Genomic DNA, 18081 nt, shown 5'->3' on the forward strand with positions numbered 1-18081 from the left:
GTAATGCTTTGAAGGATAACAAGTGCGTTTTCTCAAAAGTACGTTTTCCACTGCTCCACTATCATGCTGTACGCCGCTGTGTAAATGCTTCAATACATCAAAATATCGAAAAAATTGCCATACATCTGAAAGAATGTATTTTTATTTATCAAGGTTAGTAAATAACCTTGCATACATATAGCTAGCTGTGGAAGATAGCTATTTGCAATTTTACTTTTGTATGTTATACAAGCAACTTGGTATGTTCAAGACAGCAACAGATTAAAAAACCAGACGTGTGTTTCTCCTCTCCACTGTACTTATGTTAATCCTCTAAGTGTAAACACTGTTCACTGTTCTGACCATGTTTCTCTGCTTATGTTGGAGCAAGAGAATACTTTACTTTATTGACTTCAAGCACCAGAAATCATCCCTTGATAATTTAATTCTCATTGATCTTTTACCTATGGAGATTAACAAGTCTTCCAGTGTTAATATTAGGAAATGTGGTTGATTTGGTATACAGCTGGCTTTTTCAAAACAAGTGATAGAAAGAATGTAAGTTCATCAAGACCTGTCTGTTTTAATTGTCAGGGTGGGGGTGCAGGAACAGGTGCTTTTGCATTTGGGTTTTTTTTTCTTCGTTTTACTGTTGTTTAAAATGAATCATGTATGCTTATATTGGTCCAGTTGTGTCTATGAATTTCTTCTAATAATAATAATTTGATCCAATTATGAAGCAAAACATCTAACTATTTTCGATCAGCTTGCCATCAGTAACAATAACATAGCTAATAACATTCTGAAGTTACTGAATGGTTTTCAAACTAAGCATGTAATCAGAATACACTTTGGCTTCAAAGCGCACAAAGTTCAAATATATAAAAGTAACCCTGACATTCTTCACAGTCAGTTCTAAGATGGCAGAAAATTAGAAAAGCACTTCTGTTGTCCATTTCTTTATTTACCCAGGATAGTGTAAACTGTAGCCTAAAATACATTCAGCATGCAGAAGAAGAAAACAAAAAACACATTCTGGATTGAAACCACCATGAGTTTAGAAGCTCTTCCTAAACAAATTACAGTTGCCTGTATTTATGGAGCTATTTGGAAACCTTTTTAAAGTGGCTTTATCGCACAGCTGAAAAGATAGCATATGGAGATCCTGGTCAACTCACCAAAATTTTTATGCTTGTCTTCTGGTGGCCATTTAAACTTGATATGCCTTAGCTGAAAAAATGATTGCCTAGTACAGCCAGTGATTGATGATTACATAAATCTAGTCTTACAAATATGTCTAATTATAACTCAGTTAACAATGAAAAATTTTATACCACAGATCATAACTAAAATGTCCTAGATATATTTTCTTTTTAATCTTTAGACTATAAAAACATAATATTTTCAAAATTGCTTTAGCTATTTCAGGGTCACTGAGACCTAGGGCCTAACCCAATGTACCCTAACCGCAAATGCAACAACATTCACTCAGATTCAATAAAGAATTAGCAATTAACCAAAAGAAAAAAAGCCCACATGGACATGAACAGAAAGTACAAGCTCCACACTTGGCTTTGGATTGAATCTGAAGTTAAGAGAAAACATGACTTTACTCAGTAGACTATTGTAATGTGAAACAGGTTACTTGAAAATGAACTTAAAAGAGCATCCTGGTGAATGAAATCTCGACATTTTTGTGCACATTAGATACATGAAAAATGATCTGTGCTTGGATACATAGCCAGTCCTATTAGAATGTGTTCTGAAGAAAGAGAAGGTAACATACTAGCAGTTAAATTTTTAGACTCGTGGGCTTGGCGCAAACTTTTGTGGAGAAAATGATGAGTAAAAATGTTAAAAAGTATGGTCATAAACCACTCCTAACAAACTTTAACATTTACTGTGCCATAGACATTTATTTGTTTGTAAAGAATTTTTAAATTACTTTTTATATTGCATGAATTTAAGTGATCTTTATCTTTTGTGTATTAATTAATGACCAGATGTTTAATAGCACAATTAAATAACTGTTGGGATGTGAATCATGGAAAACATGACAAACTTGTCATTTTGCTAATATAAATAAATCATACAGTGGGTGTTTAGAGGAGCCATGAATGTGTAGAGGATTAGAGTGACTGGGTTAAGAGTAAAAAGGTTGAAAGGGGAGGAAACCAGAGGTACAATCTCATAGGTTCTTTTCAGCCTTTAATGTCTTTCTGCTGTTTGATGGTTCAGAATGTTTTAACATGTGGTATTGATCCACGTCTAGATGACCTTGTTGCACTATCAGTTGATTTAACAATTCTATTAAAGACATGACAAAACACCACCTGTCTGAGATTGTATACAGAATTTCATACTTTTAACTTAAAAATGTAAAAAATATGTTAAGAAGAATTAATCTGAACAGATCACCTAATAATGATCAAGCAGCTGACCATTTACATATTTACTTTTCATTACTGGTTTTATTTGAGATAAAAAAAATTGTGAGGTGTACTTTTGATATAACTCTTAGTTGAGATACTATGTTTAGTATTTATGAATCACTCAGATTTAACATTGTTAAAATATTTCAGCATGTAAAGACATAATGTATATATATATTTTAATATAGACCCACAAAAACAAAGGTTAAGGACAAGTTTTAACGTGCAACATAGCATGTAACATCCATCCATTATTCAACCTGCTATATCCTAACTACAGGGTCATGTGGGTCTGCTGGAGCAAATCCCAGCCAGCACAGGGCGCAAGGCAGGAAACAAACCCTGGGCAGGGCGCCAGCCCACCACAGGTCACACACAAGGGATAATTTAGAATCGCCAATGCACCTAACCTGCATGTCTTTGGACTGTGGGAGGAAACCAGAGTACCCAGAGAAAACCTCACAGACACGGGGAGAACATGCAAGCTCCACACAGGGAGGACCCGGGAAGCGAACCTAGGTCTCTTAACTGCATGGCAGCAGCGCTACCCACTATGCCACCATGCCACCCAGCATGTAATGTAGCATTCTTAAACCCATCTAATCCAATACAGACATCTAGGGGTCCAGAGACTATCTTGCAGACATCTGACAAAAGACAGGAACAAACTTTGGACCCAATGTCAGGCCACTGCAGGGCCCTCTCAGACACACATGCATACTCGTATATAACCACATTAGAATTTCCACTTTAACATAACACATACCTCTTTGGGATATAGGAGTAAAACTCTATAGAATGTGTAAAGTAGGCATGAGATTTGAACCCAAGAAGGATGCATGATAACATAGCTAATCACTGCAGTACTGCCCTGGACCCCTAGTGTTAGCTAGAAAAAGTGACTAAAGGAATACATAAACCATTAGTAATTTTAAGAACTTGTCACATTTAAATTGCATTTATTTTCACATTATTTCTAAAATCTATACTTACTGAAATCAACTGTTATTTTAAAATACATTTTTAAACAGTTTATTCATGCAAATAATCGACGACCTGTTAAATCTGAACTTTTACACCTCTTAAAAATGTTATAAAACAATTAATTAATATATATAGTACATCATAATATACCAAAAGTGACACTATCAATTAAAGGATTAAAATGTATTTAGCTTGGCTACACAGAAACTTTCCTGTAAACATCAATTAAAAATGAAAAATAATAACAGACAAAATAAAAGCTAAAGAGTAGTAATGTGATTCTAAAAGTGAAAAACTCCATTGTCTTTCTGCATGAACCAAAGTTCTCTTAACTCTTTGAGGGCTGAATATTTTTTACAAAAAACAGTTTCTGAAAAGCAGTGGTTTTACACAGAAATCTACGTAAAATGTCTGTTGCTGTGGCTGCCAGTTTGTCAAGAATGTGCGGCAGGCTTGCTGCCAGGCTGTCTTCACGTGGCTGGGAAAGCAGCAGCGGTCACGGTCACAGTGCATTACAATCTGGTTTCTATCTCTTATCATTGTTAAGTGGCAGTCCTCCCTGGCGAACATTGTCAGTACAACGATTAGCTGGGGACCAATCAGCTGAAGCTGGAACCTCATATTGGTTTTCGATCATCTGTATCAAAATCGAAGTCCGACAAGTCATAGTCCAGTTCAGAGATAATAGGCAAAATGTCGTCAATGGAGTATTTTGCCCTTACGCATTCGCTTTGATCTCTCGCAAGACGTCAGTCCCATTTTTGCTGTTGTTTGCGCCTTGCTACTCATGTCAGTGCAGGAAATCGCGATCAAATCAATGAATCTAACATTCCTTCAGTCAACGAGAGTCCAACTAAGACATAACACTTGGTTTTGTCACCGTTTACAGTTGATTACCATCATCAACTCCTCCTTTTGACAAAAGTCAACATCAGCCCTGAAAGAGTTTAATATCAAGTAACTTACTGTATACAGACCTTTGATTTTTTGGCTTAGATAAACAGAAGAAAAACAAGAGCATAAATGTATACTGTAAATAGGCATTACAATATTTAAATAGAACTAGCAGGAAACAGGAATTCTGCTGTAAATTGATATCCACCATGCAAATTTTATAGTGATAAAAAAATGCATGTACATTTTTATCTGCCTAGGTTTAGCTAAATGTATTCTGTCTACTTATTGTTTATTTCTGTGTTACAGCCAGAATATTAAAACATTCATGCAAAGAGCCACGCTGAAGTGGAATTCTACTGAAATATAACTTCTCTGTGTGATAAAACAAAATATTTTAACTAATTTAAGTAATACTAATACTAATACGGGATGTTTCCATTTGCTGCATAATTCTGTTTTAAGACCACACAATCTTTATAACAATACAATTATTCTTTAACAGCCTTTTCATGGAACAAATCATTGCACATAACGTGGACCACAGATTGCCTTAAAATAAATAGGTAAGATGTCTATAATAACTCATGTGTCAGTAACAAACTGACCATATATAGGCATGCACTAACATTCTACAACAGCAACATGCTTCCTTAAGCCCTATCAAAAGCCTAATAAAATTAATGAAATAATTTTGATGATGTTGACTCTATGTATAATGTTTGAAATAAATGTAATATCAGGTGTGCAAATTATAAAGAATAACAAAAAATTAACAGGAACATTTCCAATAATACTACTGAATGTTTAATATTCAAACCTTTTGCAAATAAATTACATCACTGCTACTGTTTATACAGCATTTAACCTTACCCCCAATAATCCCTCAAGAAAAAACAAAAAACAAAAAACTATAAACACAATGTCAAGGCCACTATTTAAAGGGTAGCTTTGGATTAAAGTATACTGGAGAAAACTCAAATAATGCCACAAACTGACATTTGAAGAAGATTAGACACTGTGCTTCCACTATGCTTGAGCTCTAACAAATAATGTATGTGGTTGAAATACTGGACAGACGTGAATAGTTACATAAAAAAATGAATACATAATTCAGAAAATGTAATGTTACAAGCTTTATTTTTTTTTTGTTAAAAAGTAAACCAATTGTTTTCAAAAAACATTGTAAATGTCTGATGACAGTACACGCTTATTCCTGTTTCGATACAGTATCTTTCTGGATTCCACAGTGGAACCAATTCTGTTTAATTTCTATATATCTCTATGTTACCATTACTACATGTCAATTAGAAACATTTATTTTTTAAATAGGTAGTGATTTTTGTTTTTTGATTCCTGAGGGGAAATTCATATGCCTCAGAAGTAACACAGAACATAAAGTGGTGCAGAATAAAAGAAACACTGTGCAAACCAGTACAGAAGTGAAAGACCCACAACTACACACATAACATACCTTGTGCACATGTCAAAGTGTCTGATGTAGATGTAGATATCTAGTATTTTTTTGTCAAGTTCAAGTTCAAGCACTTTATTGTCATTGTGTAACACAACAAAATTACTTTTTGTGACAGCCCCAAAGTACATTTAAAGAAATCAAATAATTCCAAATATGTCATATACAGTGTTAAGTAATCAAGTAGCCAGAGCAAATTATTATTGCTCAAAGTACAGCAGCATAAATTGTTATTGAAACCTGTTAATGAATAGTACATTACATATTCTATATTGTAATACATTAGTATATTGCACATCACAAATATAGCTTATTGCACATGTTCAATTAAAAATAATCTCAGACTGAGGAAATTCAGAGTTCAGGAAGTTTATGGTGGATGGGAAAAAGCTATTTTTTAGTCTGTTTGTGCGTATACGGATTAACCTAAAGTGTCTGCCACACGGGAGGAGCTCATACAAAGAATTTTCCAGGACGAGTTTTGTCCTTGAGAATGTTTTTGGCCCTTCTCACACAGTGAGTCTTATACAAGAGTTCGAGTGATGGCTGTTCAGTCCCAATAATGGCCTCTGCTGTTTTTACGACCCGCTGCAGGGCTTCTTTAGCAGCTTTGGTGCAATTGTTATACCAGGCCATCATGCAGTTTGATAAGATGCTCTCTACAGTGCATCTATAGAAATTAACCAGCAGCTTCTGGGGGAGGTCAGCCCTCCTTAGCTTCCTGAGAAAATAGAGGCGTTGTTGTGCTTTGCCCATTATAGCCATGTTGTTGTCAGCCCAGGACAGGTCCTCTGAGATGGTGACTCCTAGAAACTTAAAGCTGGAAACTCTCTCCACAGCATCTGCATTGATTGTTATCGAAATATGTTTTGTCTTTTTAGTGGTCCTAAAGTCCAGAATAACTTCTTTGGTCTTTTTGGTATTTAAGACCAGGTTGTTGGTGTTGCACCATGCTGTCAGATTCTGAACTTCTTCCCTATATGCAGCTTCATTGTTCTCTCTTACAAGCCCAATGACAGTTGGATCATCTGCAAATTTAACAATAATGTTTGATTGGTGGATGGGTTGACAGTCATGGGTGAAGAGTGCATAGAGAAGGGACTTAGTACACATCCTTGCGGCACACCAGTGCTCAGGGTAAGGGTGGAGGATGTGTGTTTGCCCATTCTGACAGACTGGAGGTGGTTGGTGACAAAATCCAGTGAGCAGTCGCATATGGACGGAGCAAGTCCTAGTGCATAGAGTTTTTGGAAGATTATCATAACATGAGGAGGTATGAAATAGATAATGGCTGCGGGTAGAAAGCAGCCTCTATCTGCACACTGTGGTGGAATAAGCCAGTGATTAAAGCTGCTTCAGGAAAGCATGTAATGGAGAGGATGGGCAGTATTAGTTATAATGGCCTTTAATTTGCCCATCATGCTCTTCTCGGGCAATGTCACTAGTGAGTCCAGGGATTGTTTGTATATATAGCTAGTCATAAAATCAAAGGACATGTCTAATACTGTATATCATTAATGAAAAGTAAGGTGAAACATAGAATTACTTAAAGTTAAGTCAAAGGGCTTGAACTTTACCTTTACTAAATCAAAGTAAAATATGTTATCTTAAACTACTAATATGTTAACTGTAAACATTTTAACAATACTAACTGACTTCTTTAGCGTTAAAATAATTGGAAATTAGGGCTGTTTCTGAAATTTCAGTTCCTACAAAGCCATTTCACTCATTTGCATTACTCAGATGAATTACTATGCTGGTTAGGCTTTTCAGATTGTTTTATTACTGTCTGACAATTGAAAACACTGTAGTAATGACTGCCAGTTTTTAATTCCAGACAACCAAACTATAGACTCATAAAACATGGTGGACTAAGAGATTACCTAATTACATAAAGCAGTCACCTTCAATTGAACTGTTCAAAATGAGATCGAAGGCACATATATATTCTCTAGCTTTCCGTGACCTTCAGTGATACTGATGGTTCCTTCCTCATATTCATTTCTTTATTTCAATTCACTTTTGATTCGTATTGTGTTTTTATTGTATTCATTTTATTTATGTTTATTATATATTTTATTGTAAAGCACTTAAGCTACAGCATTACTGGTGCTGTTTTAAATGTGCTCTATAAATAAATTGACAAATTGATATAGATGTTTCTGATCTTTGCTCTATGCAATATTTTCCTAACCAAAAATAAATTGATAAAAACAAAAGACTGAATTCTTCATGTACGATCTTAACTTAGACATCACTTTTAAAGGCAGCTGCTTATAGTATGTCTAACACTCCCACACCAAGTCAGCAATATAGCGAAATTGTGCAGCAAGTCCGTAAAGCAAACATGAGAAATAACAGTGTTAGCTATAAAGAAACTGGGGCAGTGTCAAAAGTTAATTGCATCCTCTCATTATTTACCACTATATAATTAATGTAATAATTCATACTTTGTTATTGATTATAACAAAAAAAGAGGAGCAGCCAAGTTGAATAATTCCACTACTCCTTCAATACCAGTTACAAAGAAAAAGAATCACAATTACCAAGCAGTATTATGCAGTATTATGACGAAAATAAATGGAAAATAACTTTTCAAATACTGGAACAACTTTTTCAGCATTTTAAAAATAAATGATATTCAGCAAAGTATCAATAACTGAAGAGCTGGGACAGCATCACAACCAAGTCAGAGAATGTACCGTGCTATATGCAGAGAGCATCCAGAAACCACATATTAAAATGGTTCTTTGTGTTCAGGCAAAACTAAATTTAGGATTCAAAAGGTAAGAAAACACAGTAACATGAGACTGTTTACTATACTATTCAGCCTGCAAGATGTAACAAATGCTGATGCAGCATTGAGTCAAATCACGAAATGTACAACTTGAAAGCAAAAATGTCCACTGATGCAGCAGGTAACTAATTGACAGGGCCTACTATTGCAGGCCAAACTGATGAGGTTTTTGACAGAGAAACTAATTTGCAGGGTCTATATTAGGTCTGAAAACAAAATATGAAAATACAATATTAATGCAGTGTTTCAGTCCATTTTTGATCAAATATTTTTTGCACATTGGAAAAGATAAGACACATAATCCTTTAAAAATCATCTATTTACTAAAATATTCTCTTCCAAAATACTGATTGTGTTTATATTGCGGTAAAAGAGTACTATGCACTCTATTAAGTACAACAAAACTTCACAAATAAACATTGCTGTATAAAAGTGCAGGGAACCCTCCGCTCCTTATGGCTACATGAAAGCGTGCCTTGGGTACCAGGTTTACAAATCTGGTAGCCCAGCAAACTACCATAGGCATTTACAATTTGTCCACTCCTGTACTAGAAAGGAAGGCCATAATAATCCAGTTATTATGTCTATACACTTATTTCCAGCTAATTTAGAATTAACTTTAAAATCCACATTTCAAAAGTTATGGATTGCTTTAACTCCCTTTACTTTAGAGGGGTTACTAATGCTGATAAACTAGACAGAACAATGCAAATATTTTGTGTATGGCTTCCAAATAATAATAATACTACTAACAGAATAAATAAAACTACTATAGGCTTGACAGCATTTGGCTACATGGGTCCCAACACTATGGAATGTTCTGTAAGTAAGAGTTACCTCATCAAATTTAGAATAACTAAAAGGCAAAGGTCCCTTACTCGAACATGGTGTACTTCCATTCAGCTGGTGTTTATATTGTGACCTGTTGTTACGAAATTGTTTCAATTCTTCTCCCCTTTAACCCTCTTCAATATTTTTGCAACAGATTCACTCTTTAACTGTTACACAATAAAATGTGTAAGGAAAAGAGTTCATAATTCAAGGGAAAAGAATCGTAAATAAGGATATGATGAAACTTAATCAATCTCTCAAAACATAGTGAAAAAGTTAATTCAGTAGAAATTTTGTTTTAATGGTTACACAGTAAAGGGTATAGGGTGAAATTATAGGGAAGTATACTCATGATGGGAAACTAGAAACACTTTTTCAAACAAAAACTTGAATATGGAATAAACAAACAAAAACATGTAATTGAATCAGAGACTCTGGTAACTTTCAAGAATTGGCTAGGTATGATAGGAACAATTTCATTGTCAGATAAGTAAATACATTTGAAATTCTGAATATGCTTCTCTAATGTGTAACATGTATTTACTCTAAATTTTATATTGTTCACACGTAGGTGATATGTTATTATTATATTATTACCCAAATTATAGGCTGTGCATTTTCTCCATGTGTCGTTGTCATTTGTCACCAACCTTAAACACCCAATTTGTGGTCGGCAAAAATGAATGAGTCCCTTTGACTAAAAACTAATTAAAACAATAGTCAACACATAAAGATCATATAAGGTCCCTACTTGATCTCAATACTTTCACTATCAGTTCCCGTATTGCTATAATGTAGTAAGATAAGGTACAGTAGCTTATGACAGCCACAGCTGCCTTGGAGATAGAAAAGAGACTGATAAATTGCGCCATTTCTATATTTCCTAGGAGCCCTGGCACAGTTTATTTTTGCTGAGCAACCTCTCCATTAGGTGCAGCCGCATAGCTTTTGAAAGAAGCAGCCTCACTTCAAGATGATAATCTCCCAGATGATAATCGTCAACTTTGGACGTCAGTTATGAAAACTAGACTAGACAAGTTTTGAGTGTACATTTTCTAACTGTTCAGTGTAAGACTTGGAAGCCAGATTGTGTTGTATACAGTATATATCCGAGTTTGTGTTTATTAGATGGCCATTGATCAAGAAAGTTAATTTTCACTGAAACATGCAATCCATTGGAGCAGTGTTTTTTTCTATAGTCTAATGCAACTTATCCTGTCACATATTTGATAATATACAAACTCTCCACTCTCTGCCATCAGAGTTTTTAATACAACCCAACAGAAGCTCACATATGTTTTAAAATAAACTCTTTCCTTACTTAGACTGCAGAGCAGAAAAAAAATCACCCTAATGAAATTTAGCTACAGTATACTGTATATGCATCGTTCTTGTATTTGTGAAAAAGAGAAATACAATTGTCAAATGTTATACTTATTTATACTAACTTAAATTATTTATTAAAAAATACTTTGAAGTAGCACATAACTTACAATAAACAAGAGTATGTGTTATTAATAATGATCCGATTTGTAGCTGGTTTTGTTATGCTGAATTAACTTACTTTTTTAAAACAACCTATCCACAAAGAGTAACAAGTGCATTAAAGATTCACAAAAGTAAAAAAAAGTAACAAAACAATAAATGACAGGTGCATAACTCACCTCAAACAAGCGAAGAGCTTTAGCCAGGGCACCAACTTCTTCTTTCAGAGAAAATATACAAGACAAAACACCACCTTTGTTAGGCTGCTCTTCAATATACATTGTCGCCTAGGTTGAGCAATAACAAAATGTTAACTAGAATGTAAACCTTGTTGAATTTAGTAACTTTCATACACACCATAAATTGAACATATGAGGAGTAATTATGGAGCTTCTCAAAACTGGATAAATAGCAGTTTGGATTTCTCAGACTGGATTCTATATTGTGGCTTCATGTGTTGATGCTTAACTTAGAAATTGTGTCAAAGTAATAGGCTAATACAATACTTTTATCCAGCCATTTTAATGAACCTACACAATTCATTTCAGAAACATATACTATAGCTATATTGTCTGTTTAAACCGCATGGAAAGACAGAAATAAACAAACCATGGATATGCTATCAGATCACTGCAAGGTAAACTTAACATTTACTCATGTTCGGTCAGTTTGCCAGGCAAGCCAATATACCCTTAGACAGCTGAATATATTATAACATTTACAAAGCATCCTTAAAAGTAAACTTTAAAATTATGCAAACGGATGCTTACACATGCACACACGCAGTCGTTTTGACAATACATCTTTATGGCTATGACATAAACAGTGAATCTTTGTCTAATTTTTATATAACACACAGCAGTTCATGGGGGTTGTGGACAGTACTAAGCATCCACTCAGCAAGTTCATTGTGCAGCCGCTTGTTTCTCTCGCACGGAAGCGATCGCATGACTAAAATTAAAGCAAAAGCCAGAAAGAAAATTAAAAGTTCGCATTTTTCATGGTTTTACGAGTTTAATGCCGGAAGCATGTCACCCTTCCTGCGTAAATTACGGAATAAGTTTTCCATCCAGTCCTTACCGAAAGTAAATTAATGCTTTTCTGAACCCCAACCTACATTCTCCACTTAGCTGCTCTTGATAGCTTAGAATACCGTTCTCTTTTTAAACATTTCATTCGTTGATTCACGGTGTCAAAGACATTTTATTACATGTAAGTTTCATTAATCACATTGGCGTAAAGGCAAACTAATTACAATTATTAACAAAATGTTCGGTAATAAATCATTTTAAAGGACAGACTGCTCTTATAGCGCCTGAAATACACCGAATTAATTTTTAAGTAAAATTAAATGTCAAATTATTTTAGCATATTCTCACAAAACTCATTTTCACTTTCAAAGTTATTGCCCCTCTCACCTGCCCGGCAGTCTCTTTTTTTGTTGTCTTGTGAAAAGCTGCATCCATTTTTAAGAATACTTTTATTATTTCTTTTCTTTCTTTCTGTTTTTCGTGAGCCTTTTAGACTTTCACCACTTGTGCTGTATTCACCGCACTGCCAGTATGAAGAGCTTCGCTGTGATATTGCGAAATTTATACATTTTGACCGTCAGACCACACCCACACTGTTATTTGGGGGCTCTGTTTGCCTGCCAGTGATGCCACGCGAAAGACAGGCTCCAGTCACGCGCCACCGTGTTCCCGCAGCGGACATTATTCCTTGACCATTCTGGGAGTTTTAAAGAAAGAGTATAGCGAGTTGTGCTAAATTACACTTTTTCCTAAATTAAACGTTTTATTATTTGTTTTTTTTTTTTCCAAGAGACGAACTCTAAAGCCATGTTATATTGTAACCCGCTTAAACCAGACCAAGGTCGCGGGTAGGACTGGAGCTTAATCCAGGCAGCATCGGGCGCAAGGCAGGAACAAACCCCGAACGCACGCGGGGGTTGGCTTCGTCAGTTCACCTAACCTCCAGCTCTTTGGACAGTGCAAGGAAACCCCGGTGGACACGGGAAGAATATGGAAATTCCACGTGGGAAGGACCCGTGACGCGAACCCTTCAGGCAACAGCGCTAGCGCTCTGCCACCGTAGCGCTCATGATCATGTTGGATTTAAGAAGAAAACGTTATCTATTGTTGAAAAAACTTTGTTAACTATAAATGTTTTCAGTTTCGTTATTAATTCATGAATGATAATCAACAGAAATAGACTGGTTGAACAGATGCACAGAAAGTCAGACACGATTGTAGCTAATGGTTAACTATTAGAGTTTATGTTGTCTTCGTTAACAATTTTTAGTTTAAAACTTTGTAACTTTTCAAAGTTAATTCATACATTAAGCTGGAGGCGTTTTGGGTTATTTGTCATCTTTTAGGACAGGTAAGTTTTAAAGCACGTAGCGCATTGCATTCCTTTTACAGATTAACGCAGGACATATCTATGGGGTAAACATAAACATGAATGTCAATCCATTAATCGTTTTTTTTTTTTTTTGCCTATTTACGAGTCAGTGGGAAATAAGTTGCCGTTCGCAGAGGACTGGGCACTAGGTAGGAATCATTTTGGACACAGCAGCAATCTATTGCTGTAAGCCAGAGAGATTCCGTTTTTAAATTTGAGCTGTGAGACATCACTGTTTTTAGTAATTTAAATGTACATTGGTTGGCTATGATAACCTAACATAAATATCTTGGTGACAGAAACAAAAAATTGCAATCCCTGAAGATAACAGGCAATGAAAATAACTCAATTAACCTCTGTATGACAATTTCTTCTCACCATTTCCTGACCAAGTTCACAACAGCCAGATTCGGATATGGTAACAATTCACACAAAAGTACAGCATACTACATATACAGTAGATTAATAATTTGGCAAAGAATGTCCTATGAATGATGATAATATTAATAATAAAAATGCCATGAAAGTTTTCAGTAATAGGCTTAAATAGAGTAAATGTGATCTGCAAAAATGTAATACAAAACAAATATTCCTGAAATTCAAATATATTAAATAAACTGACAACAAACTTCAAAATATACTTAGGTTTATTGAGACATCTAAATAGAATTACATTAAATATACAAAAATATTAAGTAAATACAGAACAGACAGATAAATATCTCAGTAGGTTAAGTGCAGAAGACCTCCAGAGTAAGTTATCATTGCTATTTGGTTTAATTTAAAGGATTTAAATTAGTATTGTTTTTTTAGAAGATATACATATGTGGTCATTTTTCAGTCTGATGTTTGTTCTGTTTTAATAAATTTATTTTAAATTTTCAAGCACTGTACAGCACAACATAAACATCTGTGCCCATATTTGGAAATGCTCTACCAGTCCATTGTAGTCAGTGTAACTTGAGATGGTTTACTGCCTTTGCCACTACTGTCTATAACAACAAATCAAACATCCTTATATTTAATTGACTTTGCCACCATTGCCTATGCAAATAAGCCAACCACATACTGTATCTCAAGTAACTTGAGATTGCTCATTGACTTTGCCACCACTGTCTGTAATGAGTAATCAGCATTACATGTCAATTAACCTGAGGTGACTAATTGGTTTTGTGACCACTGTTTATAATAATGAACCAACCATCCATCTCAAGTAACTCAATATTACTCACTGTTTTTGCCATCACTGCCTATAATAACGAACCAACCATCCATCTCAAGTAACTTGAGATTGGTCACTGCATTTACCACCACTATGTCTAACAATGAACCAATAATCTATCTCATGTTTGAAACCACTGCCTATAAACTACAAGAAATATCCATCTCAAGTAATTTGATATTGCTCATGGTCGTTCCCATCTCTGTTTTCAACATGGAAGCATTTGTCAATCTCACTACTGTCTATAACAATGAACCAGCCATCCGTATAACTCAATGTCTTTGCTATCATTGCCTGTAAAAATGAGCCAACCATCCATCTCAAGTAACTTGAGATGACTCATTGCCTTTTTCACTACCATATATAACAATGAACAAACCATGTATCTCAAGTAACATGTGAAAAGTAATTTGCCTTTGCCACCACTGTCTATAACAAGTATCAACCATTATATCAATTAACTTGAGATAACTAATTGGCTATGAGACCAATGTCTATAAACATATACCATCCATCCATCTTTTGAAAATGAAGAAGTCACATTGTCTTTTTCACCTATAAGAATGTCTATAAGACATATAGACAATGTCTATAAGAATTAAACTATTTTCCCTCTCAAGTAACTTGATATTACTCACTGCTTTTACCACAGCTGTCTATAACACTGAATCAGCCATCCATCTGAAGTAACTGAGACTACTCATTGACTTTTCCACCACTGTCTGTAATACTGAACCAACCACCCATCTCAAGTAACTTGAAATTACTAATTGACTTTGCCAGTACTGTCTATGACAACGAACCAACCATCCATCTCAAGTAACCTGAGATTGCTTAATGCCTTTGCCACCACTTTCTCTAACAAAAACCAACAATCCATCTCATGTTTGCAGCCACTGCCTATAAAACACACCAAATATTTATGTGAGGTTGCTCATTGCATGTGCTACCTCTGTCTACAACAATGAAGCAATTGTTTGACACGTTTCACTGTATTTGCCACTACTGACTATAATGATTAACCAGCCATAGTTATAACTCACTGTCTTTTCATCCACTGCATATAAAAATAAGTAAACCATGCATCAAAAAAACCTTGAGATGGTTCATTGACTTTTCTAAAACTGTACATAACAATGAACAAACCATGTATCTCAGGTAAAATGCAAGTAATTGCCTTTGCCACTACTGTCTGTAACAAGTAAGTTGACATTGTTCATGTCAACTAACTTGACCACTGTCTATAAAAGTGTACCATCCAGCCATCTCTTGGAAATAAAGAAGTCACATTGCCTTTTTCACCACTGTCTATAAGAATTAACCAATCATCCAAATCAAGTAACTTGAGATTACTCATTGACTTTGCCACCACTGTCTATGACAATGAACCAACCATCTGTCTCAAGCAACCTGAAATTGCATACTGCCTTTGCCACCACTGTCTCTAACAAAAACCAACAATCCATCTCCTGTTTGCAATCACTGCCTATAAAACACACCAAATATTCATTTCAGGTTACTTATTGCCTTTGCTACCTCTGACTACAAAAATGAAGCAATTGTTTGAGATGGTTCACTGCCTTTGCCAGTACTGACTATAACGATGAACCAGTCTTCCTTATAACTCGCTGTCTTTTCCACCACTGCATATAAAAATGAGCCAACCATGCACCACAAATACCTTGAGATGATTCATTGCCCTTTCCAAAACCGTACATAGCAATGACCAAACCATTTATCTCAAGTAACATGTGATAAGTAATTGCCTTTGCCACCACTGACTGTAACAAGTAATCAACTGTTCATGTCAACTAACTTGACCACTGTCTACAAAAGTGTACCATCTATACATCTCTTCGAAATAAAGAAGTCACATTGCCTTTTTCACCACTTGTCTATAAGAATTAACCTATCATCCATCTCAAGTAAGTTGATATTACTCACTGCTTTTACCATGGCTGTCTATAACACTGAATCAGCCATCCATTTCAAGTAACCTGAGATTACTCATTGGCTTTGCCACCACTGTCTATAATACTGAACCAACCATCCATCTTAAGTAATTTGAGATTCCTCATTGACTTTGCCACCACTCTCTATGAGACTGAATCAACTATCCCTCGTAAGTAACCTGAGATTGCTTACTGCCTTTGCCACCACTGTCTCTAACAAAAACCAAGAATCCATCTCATGTTTGCAACCACTGCGTATAAAATACACCAAATATTCATTTGAGGGTACTCATTGCCTTTGCTACCTCTGTCTACAACAATAAAGCAAATGTTTGAGATGTTTCACTGCCTTCGCTCCCACTGTTTATAACAATGAACCATATGTAATTGAAGTGTAGACTTTCAGCTTTAATTTAAGGGATTTACCACAAATATTGTATGAGCTGTTTAGGAATGACAAACATGTTTCTCTATAACCCACAATTCCAGGGATTGAAAAGTATTTGTCATTTGACCGAGAAGCTGTCCCATAGCCAGGATGGAACAGTACCCTCACTTTTTAATTAATTATTAACACGGTAAAAAGTCGGGAATTTATTCCAGGTGTGGAATTTGCATTTGGAAGCTGTCATTGTGAACTCTCAATATGAGGTCCCCTTGAGCTGTCCATGCAAGTAAAAACAGTGCATCATTAGGCTGAGAAAACAAAACAAACCCTTTAGAGAGATAGAAGAAACATGAGGTTTGGTCATATCAACCACTTGGTACAGTCATTAAAGGAAGGAACACTCTAGTGAACTCAGCAATACCAGACGGTCCAGAAAACCACAGAAGACTACTGTGCTGGATGATTGTAGAATTCTGCCCTTGGTGAAGAAGAACCCCTTCACAACATTTAGTCAAACCAATAACATTCTCTGGAATGTAGACCTATCATCAAGTTTACAATCAAGAGAAGATTTCATGAAAGTAAAGACAGAGGGTTTACCACAAGGTGCAGATTAAACTTTGCCAGAAAACATTTTTTAAAGTCTGTCTAGTTCTGGAACATTTTTTTTTGGACACAGAAAGCTAAGATCAATATGTACCAGAATTTTAGAAAGAAAAGAGTATGGAAAAAAGAGGAAGTGACTCATGGTCCAATGAATACCACATCATCTATGAAAAGTGGTGGAGGCAGTTGTATAGCAAGATCACGCATGGCTGTGAATGAATGTCACTCACTGGTGTTTACTGATGATATGACTGTTGGCAGAAGTAGCAGGATGAATTCTGAAGTGCATAGAGCTATACTGTCTGCTTAGATTCAACCAAATGCTGCAAATTAATAGAACTATGCTTCACAGTAAAGATGAACAATGAGCCAAACATACTCTAAAAGCAAACTAAGTGCATTTCAATGCAAAGTAGTTGAGAGTCCTCCACAGGCCAAGTCAATCAACTGACCTCAACCTAATTGGGCATGCATTTCACTTAGTGAAGACAAAACTGAGAGCAGAAAATCCAATGAATAAGCAGCAACTGAAAACAGCACCAGTAAAGGCCTGGCAAAGTATCACTAGAATGGAAACCCAGCACTTGGAGATGGTCATGGGTTTAAGACTTCAGGCAGATATTAACTATATGGG

General features: G+C 35.4%; 1 protein-coding gene across 1 annotated transcript in view; it reads right to left on the bottom strand.

Annotated features, from left to right (window-relative positions):
• Positions 1 to 12457, bottom strand: part of pah (phenylalanine hydroxylase) — a 46211-nt gene extending 33754 nt beyond the window's left edge. The window contains exons 1-2 of the mRNA XM_039761716.1: positions 12295 to 12457; positions 11056 to 11163 (exon numbers count right to left, since the gene is read on the bottom strand). Of these exons, the coding sequence (XP_039617650.1) occupies positions 11056 to 11163; positions 12295 to 12342 (156 nt within the window). The 5' untranslated portion in view covers positions 12343 to 12457. The remainder of the gene's footprint in view (positions 1 to 11055; positions 11164 to 12294) is intronic.
• Positions 12458 to 18081: the final 5624 nt, after the last annotated feature.

Source organism: Polypterus senegalus, chromosome 8, assembly GCF_016835505.1.
Source record: "Polypterus senegalus isolate Bchr_013 chromosome 8, ASM1683550v1, whole genome shotgun sequence".
Lineage (NCBI taxonomy): Eukaryota > Metazoa > Chordata > Cladistia > Polypteriformes > Polypteridae > Polypterus > Polypterus senegalus.